Source organism: Archocentrus centrarchus, chromosome 13 (genome assembly GCF_007364275.1).
Source record: "Archocentrus centrarchus isolate MPI-CPG fArcCen1 chromosome 13, fArcCen1, whole genome shotgun sequence".
In the NCBI taxonomy this organism is placed as follows: Eukaryota; Metazoa; Chordata; class Actinopteri; order Cichliformes; family Cichlidae; genus Archocentrus; species Archocentrus centrarchus.
The window spans coordinates 26,231,115-26,248,167 of NC_044358.1; the positions used below are offsets into that span (position 1 = coordinate 26,231,115).

At 38.7% G+C, this 17,053-nt stretch overlaps 1 protein-coding gene across 3 annotated transcripts in view; it reads right to left on the reverse strand.

The window, feature by feature from the left end:
* sik2b (salt-inducible kinase 2b) overlaps positions 1 to 17,053 on the reverse strand; it is a 46,671-nt gene that overhangs the window by 27,949 nt on the left and 1,669 nt on the right. For 2 of the 3 annotated variants that reach the window (XM_030744999.1, XM_030744998.1), the window contains exons 2-3: positions 14,748 to 14,864; positions 8,588 to 8,651 (exon numbers count right to left, since the gene is read on the reverse strand). In XM_030744999.1, the coding sequence (XP_030600859.1) occupies positions 8,588 to 8,651; positions 14,748 to 14,864 (181 nt within the window). Of the gene's footprint in view, positions 1 to 8,587; positions 8,652 to 14,747; positions 14,867 to 17,053 lie in introns of those variants that run through there. The other variant, XM_030745000.1, reaches the window with a different exon arrangement.

Sequence of the window (17,053 nt, forward strand, 5' to 3'; positions counted from 1 at the left end):
GGAAGGATGAGTAATCTACTGATACAATGTTGGTGAGGGTAAGGACCTCAGCACAGTGAGGCATCCAGAGCTGCATTCTGGGAAAGCGAAGAGAACAAGTATGAATCATAGGGGTATTAGGGAACAGCTCAACAGCCACTGTGTTCCACTTCTGCTGAGAGCTGCGTGAGGAGCTAAATCTCTTAACAGCTGCTCAGGTTTGAAGGGGACAAACATCATGGGTACAAACTGACTTGTTGGATGGACTTCAGATAACTCTGTGGGACAGGCGTTGGGAGTGTGTATGCATGCGAGTGTGTGTGAATGTAGAGGACATGGGGCAAATGCGCACAGTCACACACACTTTCCACATCAGTAACCGATACCCTAATCACTTAAATACAGCAGCCTCATTTAAGTCACATCTATATGCATGCTGATAGATGCTGGTGTTGATTTAATACTGGCACACACTGAGGGGTTAAAGGGGAACAGAGCCAACAGGAGCTGAGCATTGCCCCGTCATCCAAACAACAATCAGCCAAACATCAGCTGCAGCTACCAGTGGTTAGAGTCTTGACCTTCTTTGGATACTTATAAATACACACACAAGAATAACACCTCTGTTTTGTCTGAAGAAACAAAGCCCATAACTTAAACATAAATGCCCCACCCATTTACACCCCTCCCATTGAAACTTACTGGTTATTTAACTAGGGCATGTGTTTTTAAACACAGACAGTGCATCTGGCATAAAAACTCTGCCGCATGTGGAGCTACCCGCTGTGGCAACCCTTTGTGAATGAGGGACAAGCTGGAAGTAGCTTCTTCTACATTATAGTGCATTTGGGTTCGGTGGTTAGATAACACTAACCATTTCAATGTGTCATAATGAGCTCTGACAATTATAATGAATCTAAAATGCAACATGCAGATTAATCCACAAGGAAATCAGTGATTAGTTGCAGCCATATGGGAGACATTTAGAAGTCAAGGAATTACACATAAATAAATCCATCTTGACATGCTTTAACATCCCTATAGAAATGTATGCATGTACAGCATACAATTTTGATACTTTATACCCAAAGCTGCGATTTTACTTACAGACGTCACCGTGTGACCTGTGTGTGAGATGAGCTAGAGTATTTTGTTTTGAAAGCCGTGACATATAAATGACCCATAAAAATGACATTCTGCCATTTCGTTGCAGGGATGCTGATACTTCATAACGAGTGCAAAGCCTGCAGGAAGAGCTTCATCAACAGGGATGTTATACCACCAACATCTGAATCTATACAGGGCTGTGAGAATATTTTCTTGATGAAAAATAAAGCTCTATTCAGGTATGTTGTAGTCTGTCAATCATGTGTATTTTGAGTGTGGGTGGCAGGACCCTTGACGAAGAAGAAGAAAAAAAACACATTAAAAGGAGTTTTGAAACGGCGATGTTTGACATACAAGATCAAGTAGCTCACATTAGCCTTGCTAGCTTGTCAACTAGATGGTTAATACCAGTGCCGTTAAAGATGATAAACTAACTATTGAGGTGAATATAAAATATGACGGTGAGCTTGTAAAGTAATCACAGGGAGGTGGAAAATGCCTGTACTTAGCTTTCATATTCTAGGACAGATATTGTATGAACATCCAGACATCTAAAAGATAAAGCAAAACATATATAAATAATGTTATCTATCACTTAAACCTACATTGCTTCCAAATGTCTGCACTCACTGAAGACAGGAGTAAATTAGCTGTGCTCAAATGCAGACAAACATATCAGGTTGAATCTGGCACATTTCCCTTCTAGTACTTTTTTTTTATACCAGGTGGTTCTATGAAAGCTACTGTGTAAGATTCTGCCTGTTACTCCACTGAAAATACATTGTATTAATTTCAAAACAAGGAAGCCAGTTAGCTCACGAACTTTAGATAGCAATGGTTACATTCAAACCTAAGTAGAAGGCTCTCCTTTAACTCTGCACATATTAGTTGCAAAATGCAGATGCTGGTTAGGTTTACTTGGAATTGTGGTATACTTGTCACAAAAGGTCCCATGGCTTTTCCAAAATTAAAGACATGGAAAGACAAAGTGAAGACATGGAAGATGAGAAGAATTCATAAGGACAAAAGAAAAGAGAGACACAGTGCTTAAACAACCTGCCTGCACTTTCATGAGGTTATGAAATAACTCCATGTGATGGAGGTACCGCTGAAGTGGGTCTGCTGTATGTGCTGAAGCTGCAATATTCAGAAGACACACAATATACAAAATGAAAACGAAATGCTTGACACACTGAAAATGGTTGAAAGAGAAGTTCCAGTCCTGTATAGTCTGTATAAGCCGTTGTCTTTATCTATTCAGTGCTTTCTGCATTAACGGTAGCAACTGCATCAATTACAAAGCAGTTCTGTTGGCTGCAGTGTTGGGCATAACGCATCACTGTGAACACATTCCAGCAGAATATAATGCATCACCATTCTTCAGTTCAGTAATCTTGTTCCATAATTATCTGAATAATGGACATGCACATGTGTACAAATGCGTATTTTCATACATGCTTGAGCAACAATCACCTGATCTCGGTTTTAGCAGCAGATTTGACTAAAATGGCAGAGCTGGTCTATAACTTATGAGAGGTAGAGATAGATGTTTGACAATAATAGTCTTTATTAGGATCTGAATTTGTGCTGACATGTGGGCATAATTATGCTATACTGTTAACCAGCAATTACATAACAATGCATCTCAGGTGATGATGTGGAATAACATCACAAGAACTTACTTTCTACGAAGAATAAAACTGTGCTTTTTTGGGGGGTGGGGGCAATAAGTAATGCATACTTGAAACTTTTTTAATGAGCCATCTGAACAATAGTTAGTTTACTGAAAAGTGACTGGTCAGATGACCTTGCAGAGTCTAACTTTGTAGAACTATACATCAGATATGACTGTAATTCTTCTTTTGATTGCTAGGAAAAGAATTTTACATAGGGAATATCAAAAGTTCAGGTTTAATATATGTCATAATAATATAGAGAGAAACTTAAGTTAATTATTTATTTTTAACCTTCAAAGCACAAGTTTTTGGCACAACCTACTTCCAGCTGTCTTTACGCCATCCGTTTAAGTTTGTCTTTTGATGCCGTAAAAGTTAAAGCTTCGGATGGCTGACAGATGTGCTAAAAAGTGACCGAGCAATATGAAGGACGGCTCATGGAGAAATTGAAATTGACAGTCTAAGTAAATGTTTTTCAAAAATAGCTTGAGTACTCCTTTGAAGTCAACACTCTTCGTATCTCATTCCATTCACAACACCCAGACAGAGATCTGCATGAGTGATTTTACTCACTGCCAGCTATTATACTCCCCTCTCTCCAGCAGTGCTTTCTTAAATATGCATGCCCTACATTTCCCCACCACCTTCCAAATTCAAATGGATGTCCCCTGCTCTCGCCTCTATTCTCTTCTGCCTCCTCTCCCTTACTGCCTCTGCTCTCTGCAACTCTGCTTTATTTGTGGTTGACCCAATTTCCAGGTTTGATCTATCCTGTGGTGTCGAGGCAGACTGGAGCAGCAGACTGACTGACTGACAGACAGACACAAAGCACATCAGCGAACTGGCATCGATGCCTATGCTGTGCCCACCCACCCTTTTGCAAGAATGAACCCATCACTCTCCGCCTCCTGGTGCCAAACCCAGATCCGCTTCTTTGTCTTTACGGCTCCAGACACACACACACGCACGCACGCACACACTACCCCCCTCCTGCTCCTTCACAGCACCATTTACTATTTGGTCTGAAGAGAGAAACGCAGGCTCATCCATCGTTTCACTGACTGGCTGTAACAGCATCTACTACACTACAACTTCACATCTTCCGCTCTTCATAACCTATGGCCAGGAACAGACCTGAGATATTCATCATGTCAGCAAAGCGGAGGCAACTCTCCGGAGGGCGATTGTGGAGGAAGAGACTGGAGATTTGGCTTGGCAGTTTATCCATTTGTCTGAGTGCATCATGACTCGATCCACCTCCAGAAAGTGTATTTGGAAATCTGAAATGATTGTTCAATTTTGTGAGATTGAATACTGTAATACTAGTCTAGTGCTGCAGATACCAGTTGTTGTCTGTCTGGCTGAGTCAAAGCTGCTATTGCTGCGGCTGATGATGACATATAAATGTCTTACATAACTACATTACATTGTGCAATCAGGGCAGAGGGGTCTGAGGAATCAGGACACAATGGTTTTATAATACCCAGATATGATCCATGAGAACATCGATGGATTATAGAGAATGAAGCAGACCCATCATGATTGGTTATTTAAAGGGATAGCTTGACATTTTGGGAATTGCACAAACTCTTGCTCATAGCTGGATGATTAAACTGACACCACTCTCTGCAGCCAGGACACATCAGATGATGAGAAATAAAAGAAAACTAGAGGAAACCACCTACCCATACCAACATCTTTAAAACTATTTATTTATAACTGTAGGATTTTATGCCACATTAGTCATTTCTCTCATGCTAAGCAAGCCTGACACTCTCCTGGCTCTGGATTTATAGTTAAAAGAAAATAAAATTATTGAAATACAAGCAAATATCATTTGTACAGCCATTATTTTAGTATGGTGCACACAGGGAAGCTTATAATATTCCTGTCCCAATATAGCTTAAAACAGGGGTGGACAATTAATTTTCCCAAGAGGCCACAATTACGGCCTAATTATAACACCTCCTCTCTTACCAGAAAGAGTTTATAAAATTAATATTGAGCAGAATCAAGTTCAGCTTATTGGTATGACCCTCCACAACAGTCCCAGTTACTCATGTCGCTCTTTGGGAAAATTAATTGCCCACCCATGGCTTGAAATGAGCCTTTTAAAAGCCACCCTCTTTTTAAGCCAGCTTTCCTTTGATTGACTGCCCATCAAAAACAAGGTTTGAAAAGTGGGTGCGTGCCATATCAGGTATGCGCTCTCTTAATGACATCAAACAGAGCCAAGTGAGAAAAAAAAATCTATGTGAAACTAAGCCTTTAGAGAAGTCTGAAGCCAAAGCTTTTTATTCACAAGAATTACTTACATATTAGATATTCAGTATGAACATCCACCATTGTAGCAGTGTATATATAAATGACAAAAAAAACCCAGCACAAGTATAATGAGCCCACTTTATCTATCTTAACAGAATACATCTGTGTAGGTTCTCAGTCATCCAGGTCATAGTAGTCTCTGGAGCTTGGAAAAAAAAAAAAAGCTTCAGTTCTGAACTGAAGAAGCTTTTTCGGCTGCGAGGTGAAACGTCTTCAAGAAACTTAAACAAGTCCAGTCGCTTTTTTTTTTTTTTTTGAGCTTCAGAGACCATCTTAACAGAAGCTGCTGTTTGCTCAAATTACAAGTTCTAATGGCTACACCATGTGTACTGATACCAGTGAGCCTCTCCATCCTTATCTCCGTACACTTCTGTACTTCCTTCACATTTTTAACCACACTCGTTTCATTCATGTTTTTCTGGGTCTGCTTCCCAGTTCTGTGTAGGTCACAGAGGCAGTAGTTGTTGCTGCTGAGTCAACATCATGAGTGGAACACTGGACTGTCTCTTTGAATTACAGACACTAAAATAACGCACAGACGACTATTAAGTTTATCATAGGTTATTGCATGAATAATCCTCTCAAATCCTGTGTCTGGAAGCAGGTTAAGTGTAAGCATTCTCAGACTGTAATAGGTGAGGCCATTAATCTATTTGGATGATGAGCCACTTACAGGTTGCCCACATTAGACAAGTCTACACGTGTTAATAATTCAAATTATGATTTAGTTCATGTATGCATGCTCAGAACTGGAATTTTTTCAGAATTTTTTTTAAAAGACTATTTCAGTTATATTTCACCTAAACATTTAAAATCCTAAAACTAAAGCAAAAAACAGAAATGCTTATGGGCTCATGTCCAACATACTGGATTGAAGATTGCCGTCTGTACACGCTGTACAAACTGAGTGTGTGTGTTGTGCAGCGATATAGCGCATGCAGTGCTATGGCCTACTGAGATAAATTCTTATCTTCATGTACTATTCTTGATATGTTCTGACTTGTCTGTCCCTTCCAGCACGAGTGTCTAAATAATGTGATTCTGACAAAAACAGAGTGTAATAATTCAAAAACCTCACTTTAAAAATGGTTTATTGCATCTTGTAGGTTCAGACTGCCCACTTGGAAAATTAAATGCCAAATATGAATCTACATCCCAAATGGGTCACTGCAGACGCTGTAGTTGTTTTCACTGCCCCATGGATTAGCAGCAGTGCACTGGTTGCTAGTGGGAGAGCTAAAACACATGAATGAAGCCATTAGCAAAGCTTTTAGCTTTCTTTGTTTGAAATAGATTTTTTTCCTTTAAATTACAGAACTGTGCAAAACTCTTGAGCCAGCCCCCATTTCTTTATATTTTGCATATTTAGATACTTTGCTACTGTCTGTCACAAAAACACAGAATTTGTTCCCATTTCTTTAGTTGAATCTATGGAAAATGTCAAAGATAACGGTTTTCCAGGCATTAAAAATTGTCTGACACAGGACCTAAGAGATGCATTTGGCCCTTCAGTGGATCCCTTTGCTATTCACTGAAGCTTCATCTGAACGGTCTCAGTGGAAGGTGGCTGTCAAGAAGCCGTTCTTAAAGAAGGGAAACAAGGAGAAAAGGCTGAGGTATGCCAAATTACACAAGAACTGGACTGAAAATTAATGGCAGCAGGTCTTATGGAGTGATGAATCCAATTTTGAAATTTTTGGTTCAAATCATTGTCAGGAGGTCAGGAGAGAGGTACAACAGTGAATGACTACAGCTATCTGTAAAGATGGTAGAGGCTCTGTTGTGGTTTGGGGCTGCATTGAGCCAGTGGTGTTGGAGATCTTGTCAAAATTGGAATGAATTACAAACACAGAAAAGCACCATCAGATTTCGATCCGCCATGCAATACCATCTGAAAGACATCTGATTGGCAACAGCTTGATTTTTCAGCATGACAATGATCCCAAACACACTGCCAATGCAGTAAAAACATATATGGATATAGCAAAAACACACGATTAGCCTGCCAAGAAGTTGGACCTCAATATTACTGAAGCAGTGTGGGATCATCTTAACAGAACAGAACAAAAGGTGGCCAACATACAAAGAAGAGCTTTGAATGATGTTCAAGAAGCGTGCAAAACTAGAGTATTCCTGAAGACTGCTAAATGAAATTACAAGAATGACTGGCTAAGGCAGTCACACCAAATACTGACTTCTAAGTTTTCAAGAATTGTACAAGTTGTTTTTGCCTTACATACTCCTCACAAAGTTAGGAGATCAGTGTTTAGAACAAGCCTGATTTTACCTTACACATAAAAGAATGAATCACATTCTTTCTCAGCTTATTAATTTAACACAGACATTGAGTTGATTGTGGGCAGAGATCCAAGACCAAGGCAACAATGATGTATGGGAAACAAAAAAATGAGGGAATCTCTGTATGTTGGTTCTTTGCTTTTCTCAGCAACAGCTAATCCAGCACATTTCAAGTTAAGTGCACTGCTGAGTCACTGGAATAACTTAGATGAGTTCTTCTCTTATTTCTCTCAAATTAACTTTATTTCACTCACTAAGCAGTGATTAAAAAAAAAAAACGGCAATCAACAAGTTAGACAGCCACATTTTATCTAGAAACCCAGTTATTTTGCAAACTAAATGTAAGAATACCAATTATGTGACTATTGCACATCTGAAAATCAAGACCAGAAAAATTTAAAATTTAAAATAAAGATTTCAATATTATAATGTGAGACTGTGCAACTTGTTTTCCCTCAGTGTCAATAAATTGATTATCTTTGGCTTTTGAAATCTTGGGTGCATAAGACTAACTACAAGGGACTCACTCTGGAAGCTTGATTTGGAAAAAATGCACTGTAAAACCTTCTTGGTCTGCCTTTACATCTCTTTCCTGTTATAGTATTGTTTGTATCGTGAAAATAAATAATACCTGTATGTGCATGGCAAATACTCTTAAACATGCCACCAGAGTTGAACAAAGGGAGTACTGAAAATTAATCTGGGTGCCATCTTAATCAAAGTGGAGGAATGACACTGTTACTTGTCAGGACAAAGAAAGGAATCTTATCTTGATAACTTGTATTATCTCAACATTTGAGCAGTAAACCAGTCTAGTGTAGCCGATTCTGCAGCACATATAGTAATAAATCAAACTTTTCCCCCTTTAAGGCTGCTTCCCTGCAGCTTTTACAGGCCCGTGGTGACGTCATTTTATACAGCAAGAAAGCAATGTCAGCACATTTAGTGCAACAATTACCACCACCACCACCACATGACAAGGGTCACAACAGGACACTCGTCTCAGATTCCCATCAATCACATGACCTTTGAGATTGAGACTGGGATAACTGCAAGTGCAACGCAAACTCAACAAGACTTTGATACTTCCTTGTTTGTCAAAGACCTTGTTGACGCAACAGAGCAGATTGTTTTCAGCTGATATGGGAAGACCGTAAAGAGAAATGGGTAGACCGATCGTAAGCTTGGAAAATATCACTTACCGAAGATCTCCCCATTCTTGGCATACTCCGTGACTAAATAAAGCATGTTCTTCGTCTCCATCACCTGAGAGAGGGAGAGGATGAAGGAACAGGGGCCGAGGGAGGAGGGGAGAAAAGACACACATGAGACCACTTTTCAATACAAGGCATCAGATAACCCAAATTAACAGTCTCTTACAACATGCAACAAAAGAGAATGTTTAATTTTTAAAAAAAAGGAGAATTAAAAAGGAGATAAAAATAACCAGAAATATTACACAATTGACCACAGGGCTCAACGTGTGGTTAAACGGCAGTGTCTGGCGTTCGTAAAATCGTGAGAAAAACAAAATGCATGAATGGCACAGGGTCTAAATATGGAATCCATGTAAAAGAATGGAGGTGGACGGTTGGTGTTGAGTATATCTGAATGGTACTTAAAACCTTTCCATCCTCACCCGATGCCGTGTTGTGTAGGAGGAGGAGAACCGATTTAGAAGCAGAAACACTCAGGAGATGAATAGAATTAAATGCGGAGGGGAGAATCAGATGGAGAGAGGAGGATGAATCAGACACAGCGAGCCAGACATTCACACTAGAAATCCCACGCTCATTGTTTATGATCAATTTTCCATCTGTTACACTGACCGATTCATGGATTTAGGAAATTAAAGCCCCCCCCCCTTTCGTATTTATTTTTTTTAGTTGGTCTTGGTTTTGTAACAAACATTCTGTCCTCTGTTTACAACTGATTGATGAATTAAGCCTGGGTATCGGGACTCTGAGAGCCAATACAAAATCTAATGGAAAATAAACCCTTTCACAGCAGACATTTTGACCTGGCACAGCAGGAAAAGCACAGGTGTAACTAATAGTATTAACGATGGCTCTGTTTCATGTCGGTGTGCCAGTAAACCAGCATGGAGAGTAGCGGGGCCCTGGCACTGACGCACCTGAGTGGAATGTAGCCATTATTAATGATATTACATCACTTGTGTTTGACATGATAAAATACCCACCATGGGAGAGATCAGGTTTTATTCTGTGGCCGATCTCTCTCCATTTTTTCCCCCTAGCTTTTCCACTGACTGAATAACACAAGCGCAGGATTACTACCTTCCTATCTTGTTAGTCACTGTAAGTTCATTCATCTGGAAAGGCAGTGGGCAAAAAAAAAACCCCAAAACAAGACAAATGTAGCAGATGTTTTGGGCAAAATTTTCAAGAACTGCTGACATTTATCATAATGTCAAAAGAGCCCTTTCAAAAGAGTCTGTTCACTTAAATTTCAGACTTAGCACACACTAGTTAATATCAATACGATGCGGGGAGTTTTGTGAGTTTTGTGCACCAGCTGGGCATGATTTTTGACACCTGTGATAAATGAACAATCAGAAGTACAACAATAGTAAAAAAATAATTAAAAAAAAAAGGCAAGGCCATTTCCATCAGGACTTTTTGATCAAAGTAAGCAAACAAGACAATGAATATTTTATGATAAAAAATTACAGAGGTCTGATATATCCAGCCCTGCTTGCGAGGTCTGATGGCATGCAGAATTCTGAGAGAATTCATAGTTTGAATTTCAGAAACCAATAAATGGAAACTACACTTTGTATTTAGTGCTTTGACATGTTCTGTGATAGCTAGATGAGAAGGGTTGAGTACCATTTAAACATTTATTTTGGATTGAGCCCATCTACTATAAATATCAGACTATTATAAAGAGCAGCTCTAATTGTTCTATTAATTAGAGGTGCAGTGATTGACTGGCCAGTGACAGGAGTCGGCTGATTTTCAGCATCCTCAGCTTGGATCGGCTGGTCAGCCTCATGTGTCAGATTACAGCCCAGTCCCTTTCATGCACTTGTGTGAAGACAAAATTTGGCAACATGCGGAAAACCTGACAAGTCTAACTACAAGGGCACTTGGTAAACATTTGCTGAGATATGAACTGTGTATGTGTATGTGGTTTTTGTAGCTCACTTTGCATTACTGTGAGTACTTTAATTTGAAATAGAAAAAGACAGTTATCAACAGTAACAGTTTAGACCCAAGTAATAGAATGAAAAATTCACTGAAATATGAATTTTAAAACTTCAGCAATAATGAGAGATGGAGGTTTTTACAATTTTTGGTGACCTTGCCCTTTGACCTTGAAAATAAAAACATGTGTTCTTGGAATATTAAGGAATATTTCCACAAAGTTTCATTTTATTTCATGTGTATGTGTATATTGTCCCTTGTTTAAAAAAAATTCCTGGATCCAAATGGTTATGGAGATCACCACCAAAATGTAATCAATTGTTCCTTGTTATCTGGACCTCTCTGCAGTAGCAGAGCACTTTATTTTCAGCCGTTTCAGTGAGAGAAGATCCTGTAACTTACTGCAGTTTGGGGAAAATGGTAAAGTTTAATCATTTCTTTTACTATGAATATAAAATTTTGCATTGAAAAAAAAAAAAAAAAAAAAAAAAAAAAGTTGACGTTTGCTTGTGAATGCTGTCAGTTATAGTTCTTACAAAGGAAATGGTACCAGCAGGTCAAACTTCAGCAATGGGAATTTTCCAATAAATAATAAATGAAATTTGCAGTCAGTTTATCTCTAGTATTAATCCCATTAAAGTACATTTTAATGAAAGTACTGTGAATGAGTAATTTATAGCTTTAAATGTAATGAACTGAATGGGGTTTCAGACCAAGTACTGACTGCAGTGTTCAGTACATTGACTTGGGGTCAGGATCCATTCCAGCATTTTCCTTTAATATGACTTATATTCAAATAAAACACTTGCATTACTCTGAAAGTGGTTTGGTAATTTTGAAAGAAATAACATCAACTGGAATAAGCCGGAAAGTAGAGAGCTGAAGACTGAACACAGCCAGAGGATTGTGAGATGGACAAAAAAAAGTAAGGGAAATAAAGGGGTTAATACAGAAGAGGCTACACAACGCATGAGAAACAAGAGTCTGGGTCCACTGTTCTGTATCTTCGTGCATCTTCATTGGCTAGGGCTTTCCTCTGGGCTACAGTGCCAATCCCAGTTTATGAGACTGGAAAGGAAATCACTAATTGACGAGTGCTGATTGGATGGTTAGGCTGCTGGAAATAATGATACGCACCAAAATAACTCAGCAGAAAGCTGGAATAGTGCCACATGGTTGTGTAATGATAATGAACACTCATTTACTTTTCCTACACAGTAAATGTAACAGGATCCAAAGGCTTATGCAATATAATTGAATCACCAAAACTGTTGAGTTATCAGTAGTTAGGCTATTTTATCATGATAACTACCGTATGTGAAATGTGTTTGCCTTTGCCTAGCTAAAACAGCAATAAAGTCCAACAATCAGAATCAGTCACTTTAGAAAACATACTTTTGAGAGTCTAGTAAAATTTATGTGAACACTGTAAAGTTACCCAGGTGGTACAAGAGAAATTATTTAGTTGCATGATCTAAATATTTTCAGCACAGCTCATTCTGCTGATACTGGGTTCTGGTTTAATAGTACTTTTAAATTAATCCTATTTATCCTGTTAAGCATCATGTCACCATTAAAAAAAATGCACATTAAGAATTAATAAAGTGTTAATAACATTAACAGCAGCTATATTCTATATTCTCTTTAAGTCTCCCATCAACTCATGGCAGGGTGACAGTGAACCACATGCACAATACCAGTACCCAGTCTGAAGGGAATGTAGGCAACATTGATTTTCCTTATGCACCCTGTGCTTTTCTACTCTAACATATCAGGATGTCTTCAGACAAGGAGGCCTATGGGAAAAGGAACAAGACCAGAGTTCCCCTTTAAAATGTCCAATTTTTAAACTCTGGATTATGTCTTTTGCATTCAGATATAGACCAGTGGAATACTGAACTATAACACAACAGCTCCTGTGTCCACAGAGGGGGGGGGGGGGGGGGGGATGTTTATGTACTTAATAGTTTGTGCTTATGAAATCACCCAAATATCAACTCAAGGCAAAGAGACGCTTCATGTCTTGTTAAAAGGCTGCTTTGAAATTTATTATGCAGGCCGGTTAAAGCAATACCAAACTAGCATTCTTTGCTGCAGGTACCCACAAAAACAAAGAATTTTGTACTGTGTACATTAGATACTACTACAGTAGTGTACAAAAGTCTTGAATTACCTAATTTCTTTATATTTTACTAAGAAAATGTGAAATGCGTGCAGCAAAATATGTGCAAACACACATGTAAATACAGTATATAAGGCAAGTTTGAAAGTCAATATTTGGGAAGAAAACTATTCTTCAACAGAGCCTGAACTTTCTAAGCCAAACCTCCTTATTACTTCTTTAAGTAGTCTTCAGGAATAGTCCTGCAGGCTTCTTGAAGGATATTCAAAGCTCTTCTTTGGATGTTGGCTGCCTTTTGTTCTGTTCTCTGTCAAGATGATCCCACACTGCTTCAATAATGTTGAGGTCTGAGCTCTGGAGAGGCCAATCCATGACTGATAGTGTTCCATTGTGTGTTTTTCTACACTGGTATGTTTTTTCTGCATTGGCAGTGTGTCTGAGATTGTTGTCATGCTGGAAAATGAAGCTGCTGCCAATCAGATGTTTTCCAGATGGTACTGCATGATGGATCAAAATCTGACTTTTCTGCTTTCAGTTTGTTTTAGCAAATAAAAACTGACAAGGTGTTCCAGTGTTAAATAAATACAAAGTATTAAATAAATACAATGTATTTATTTACCATTGTAGTCCCATGAAGTAATAAAATCCAAGCAGTCAGTAAAAACTAGTTGTAAAACAAAGGTCAAATCTGATGGGCCCAAAAAATAGTTTGTGAAATTTCTGCCGCTGGCATCTTCATATAGTGTACAACACATACACAGATGAAAAAAGTGCAGTGAGCCAGTCAGTCATTAACTACGCTCTCGTATCTTTAACTGCAGTGGCAGGTTCTGCTAGCTCACAGTTGTTTGCTAATGCAATAGAAAATGACCTGGATTGGTCCTGCACTTTGATACCACTACTGCTTAAGGGCCTGAAAGAAGATCAGTGAGGAGCCGCAGCATGTTCTGCTCCACAAAACTGATCCGTGCAAATTCATGTGTGCAAATTCTAGGTCCCTTCAACAGCTGTCACACTGGATTCACACTACAATGCATATTGTACATGCATTGTGGTACACTCTCGCCCCTGCCATGTATTATTATATATATATTTTATTTTATTTTTATTTATTTATTTATTTATTTATTTTTTATTTAGTATAGTCCTTGGGGTTATAGTTCTTGTACAGCACTTTGGTCAACGTCGTTGTTTTAAATGTGCTTTATAAATAAACTTGACTTGACTTGACTTCACAAAGATAGTCTTTGACTTGAGATGTGGAAAAGAGCACGTATTCTTTGAAGAAAAGGGAAAAAAAAAAAAAAAAAAAAAGAGAAGGAAAAAAAAAAAAAGATTATCAGCAGGCTCAGGATAACTTTTCTGGGTGAACAAAAATGACTCGTGTCCTCATCAATGTACATTTTCAACATTGTTTCCAAACCACAAATATTGACCACTGATGTTCTGTGAGACTGTTTGTACAGTTAGGGCTTGATTGATGATAAAGACCAACTCTCAGCACCCATTACAGCAGTTTACATTAGAAAATAACCAAGAACATGTGTGAATTTGGGCCTGCGTGATGAAGCTCTTAATACATTTCTTAAACTTTTTTGTAAACTGTTAAATTCCTGTTTAAATATATGCAGTACTTTCATTCTTCCAACATCACCACCACAATGTCAGTGAAAGATCACAAGGGGTTGGGATGGAACGAGTCAAAGAAAAAGTTAGATCTAAGCACTCAAGCCAAAAATAAATCTCCAGAAAAACTCTTGATCAAAGCTTGTCAAGTGGGAGACAAAAACAAAATTAAAAAAATACAGATCAGAAAAGAAGAAAATAAAAAAAATTAAACTACTTATCTTTACAAAACAACAACACAGGGGAATAACAATTAACAAATATTACCTTTTGGGAGAGATTAAATAAATAAGAACCTAAAAAAAAAAAATCATGATATGCTGTTGTCCAATCCAAAGCAGAAAGATGAACTCAGCACATCCAAAAAGATTAATCATTTAAGTCCCCATCTGGCATGCCGTGCACACAAAGGATGCTGCGGTACACACAACGAAGCCAGAGACTCACCTGGTAGAGCTTAATAATGTGGGGGTGGTCCAGCATTTTCATGATCTGAACTTCTCTGTAGGTCTTCTCCAGGTTGACAGCATCCAGCTGGGTCTTGTCGATGATCTTAATGGCCACCTGCAGAATCAAGCATCAACAACACAACTGTAAACAGTCAGTTTCTTAATAGCACACAATGGAGTCATTGTTACAGCACACCAGACTTTGATGGGCAATGACAAAGAGCTCCCCACATTCACACAAACACAAGTGCAGACAGGAATTTAATGTTCTCCAAGCAACAAAGACAGACGGCCTGCTCCTCTTCAGCTTTTTTTTTTTTTTTCATCTAATGAGAAAACGGCACCGAAACCTTTGTAAACAATCTTCAAATAATGAAAAATTACATGGGAGATCCCACTGATGCATCCATCCGCTTTACTGGATATACACAAGACCACAATGACATGAACAAATGTAAATCACACACGCAAAACTTCTAACACTCTTGGCTTTGATTAACGATGTCCGGTAAGTATCAGGGCAACATGAACATCTTTCCTTCAGACTGTGTCATAAACAACATTTCATCAGAAGTGTTCCAAGCATCTGCGAGCCAAACTGAAAGAGCAAACAGGAGATCCCAGCTCTCAGCAATCACACCACCGTTAGACTAAGCTGGAAAACTCAGCGGACAACAGGAATAAGCGTATTGACTTATACAGTAGTGGGGCTTGAGCTGAAACATTAAGACTTTAGATATATTAACTGATCAACAGATTATTTATCTGAGGAATTCTGAGGAAAAATATCTGAATTAAGATTTTTATTTTTTTTTATTTTTTATTAAGAATTTCCAAGACTTGAGACTTTTTTTTCTTAGAATCCTGAAAAAAGAAAGGTAAACGAAAGTCAGAATTCTGGTCACTCTCTCAGAAATATAAATATTTCCTGGTTTTCCAAGTCTTCTATGACATAAAACTGAAAACCTTTAGCTTTTGGACTGTTCAGACAAAACAAGCCGTTTGAATGTGGCAGCACTGGGAATAGAACTACCGTCCCAAAAAGGCGAGGTAGGTTGCAGAGCCCTGTCGTTTGAGGGTTTATCTGAGGGCAAAAGAATACTGTTTGACACTGGATTTTCCTCTGGAAACTTATCACATGCATTTTGTCTGTGGCGTGACGATCAGATAAACAGCAGATCTTTTTCACATTATAAAAAATTGTCACCAGGAATGTGCAATTGCAGTGACTGGCTTGCACAGTGCACTGCCCGCTGATGTAACAGTGTTTTGAAACAACAGTTGAATCAAGTGTGTGTTCTGCTAGATGAACCTGCATTTTTGTATTTTCAAAGGAAATGTAATGCTTTGACTCATGTGGCGATGAGTTAATGTTAACTTTAAAGACAAATCTGTAACTCATTTTGACCTGCTTTAACATATTAATAGTTAGCACTTACAGATGAGTAGTAATGGGTGTTTTGATAGGTTTAACGCTCTCTATTACCATCTCCCTATCTAGATACAGACAGGTGTGCAATTCAGGATTAAATCCTAGAAAGGAATCCAGATCTTTTAATGGCACTCCAGCTACCTGTGCAGACCCTTAGGGCACAAGATTCAAAGCCTTTGTTCTGCTGCAGAGGGACAGCAGGGTATCTAACATGAAAAGATCTGTGCTAGCTGATTACATTGTCAACAAAACTAAACCCACACACACCACAAGCCATCTTGTGAACTGTGCTGGCACAAGGTCATTTGAGGACAATGAGTTAAGGGGGAATTTAACATATACAATGCAAGAAATGATGACCCTATAATTAGATATGGATAGATGTACTACCTCCTGAGCTGGCAGACTAGACCACATGGGAATGGTCCAGCACTATGTAAACCCACAAACTGCAATATGTACTTAATGGGATGAAAGGGTCAGTATAACATGCAGGGTCCATGCATACTGTAGAAAAAGTAGGTTATTCACACATAGATAACACTGACCAGGAATATGCCCATCGTCACACCACATCTGCTGTTTCATGTGTCAGGACACTGGTTTTCTTTACACTGATGCACTTGTGGCAGGGCAAATTCTCTAGGCAGATGGCATCACATAAGTTGATAACCTGCCTCTCCAGCTGACCTTGGCCACTGTATTAAAAAAACAAAACAAAAAAAAAAAAAAAAAAACCCAACAGTCTGGCTCTGGCAGTGGGCCTGGCAGAGCCAGGCAACTGCAGTTGCTCTCTGACCATCGCTGAGTGACCTCTACCAAGTCCAGCCTAAAAACACCCAATGAGAAGCATGTTTTCATTCATCTTTAAT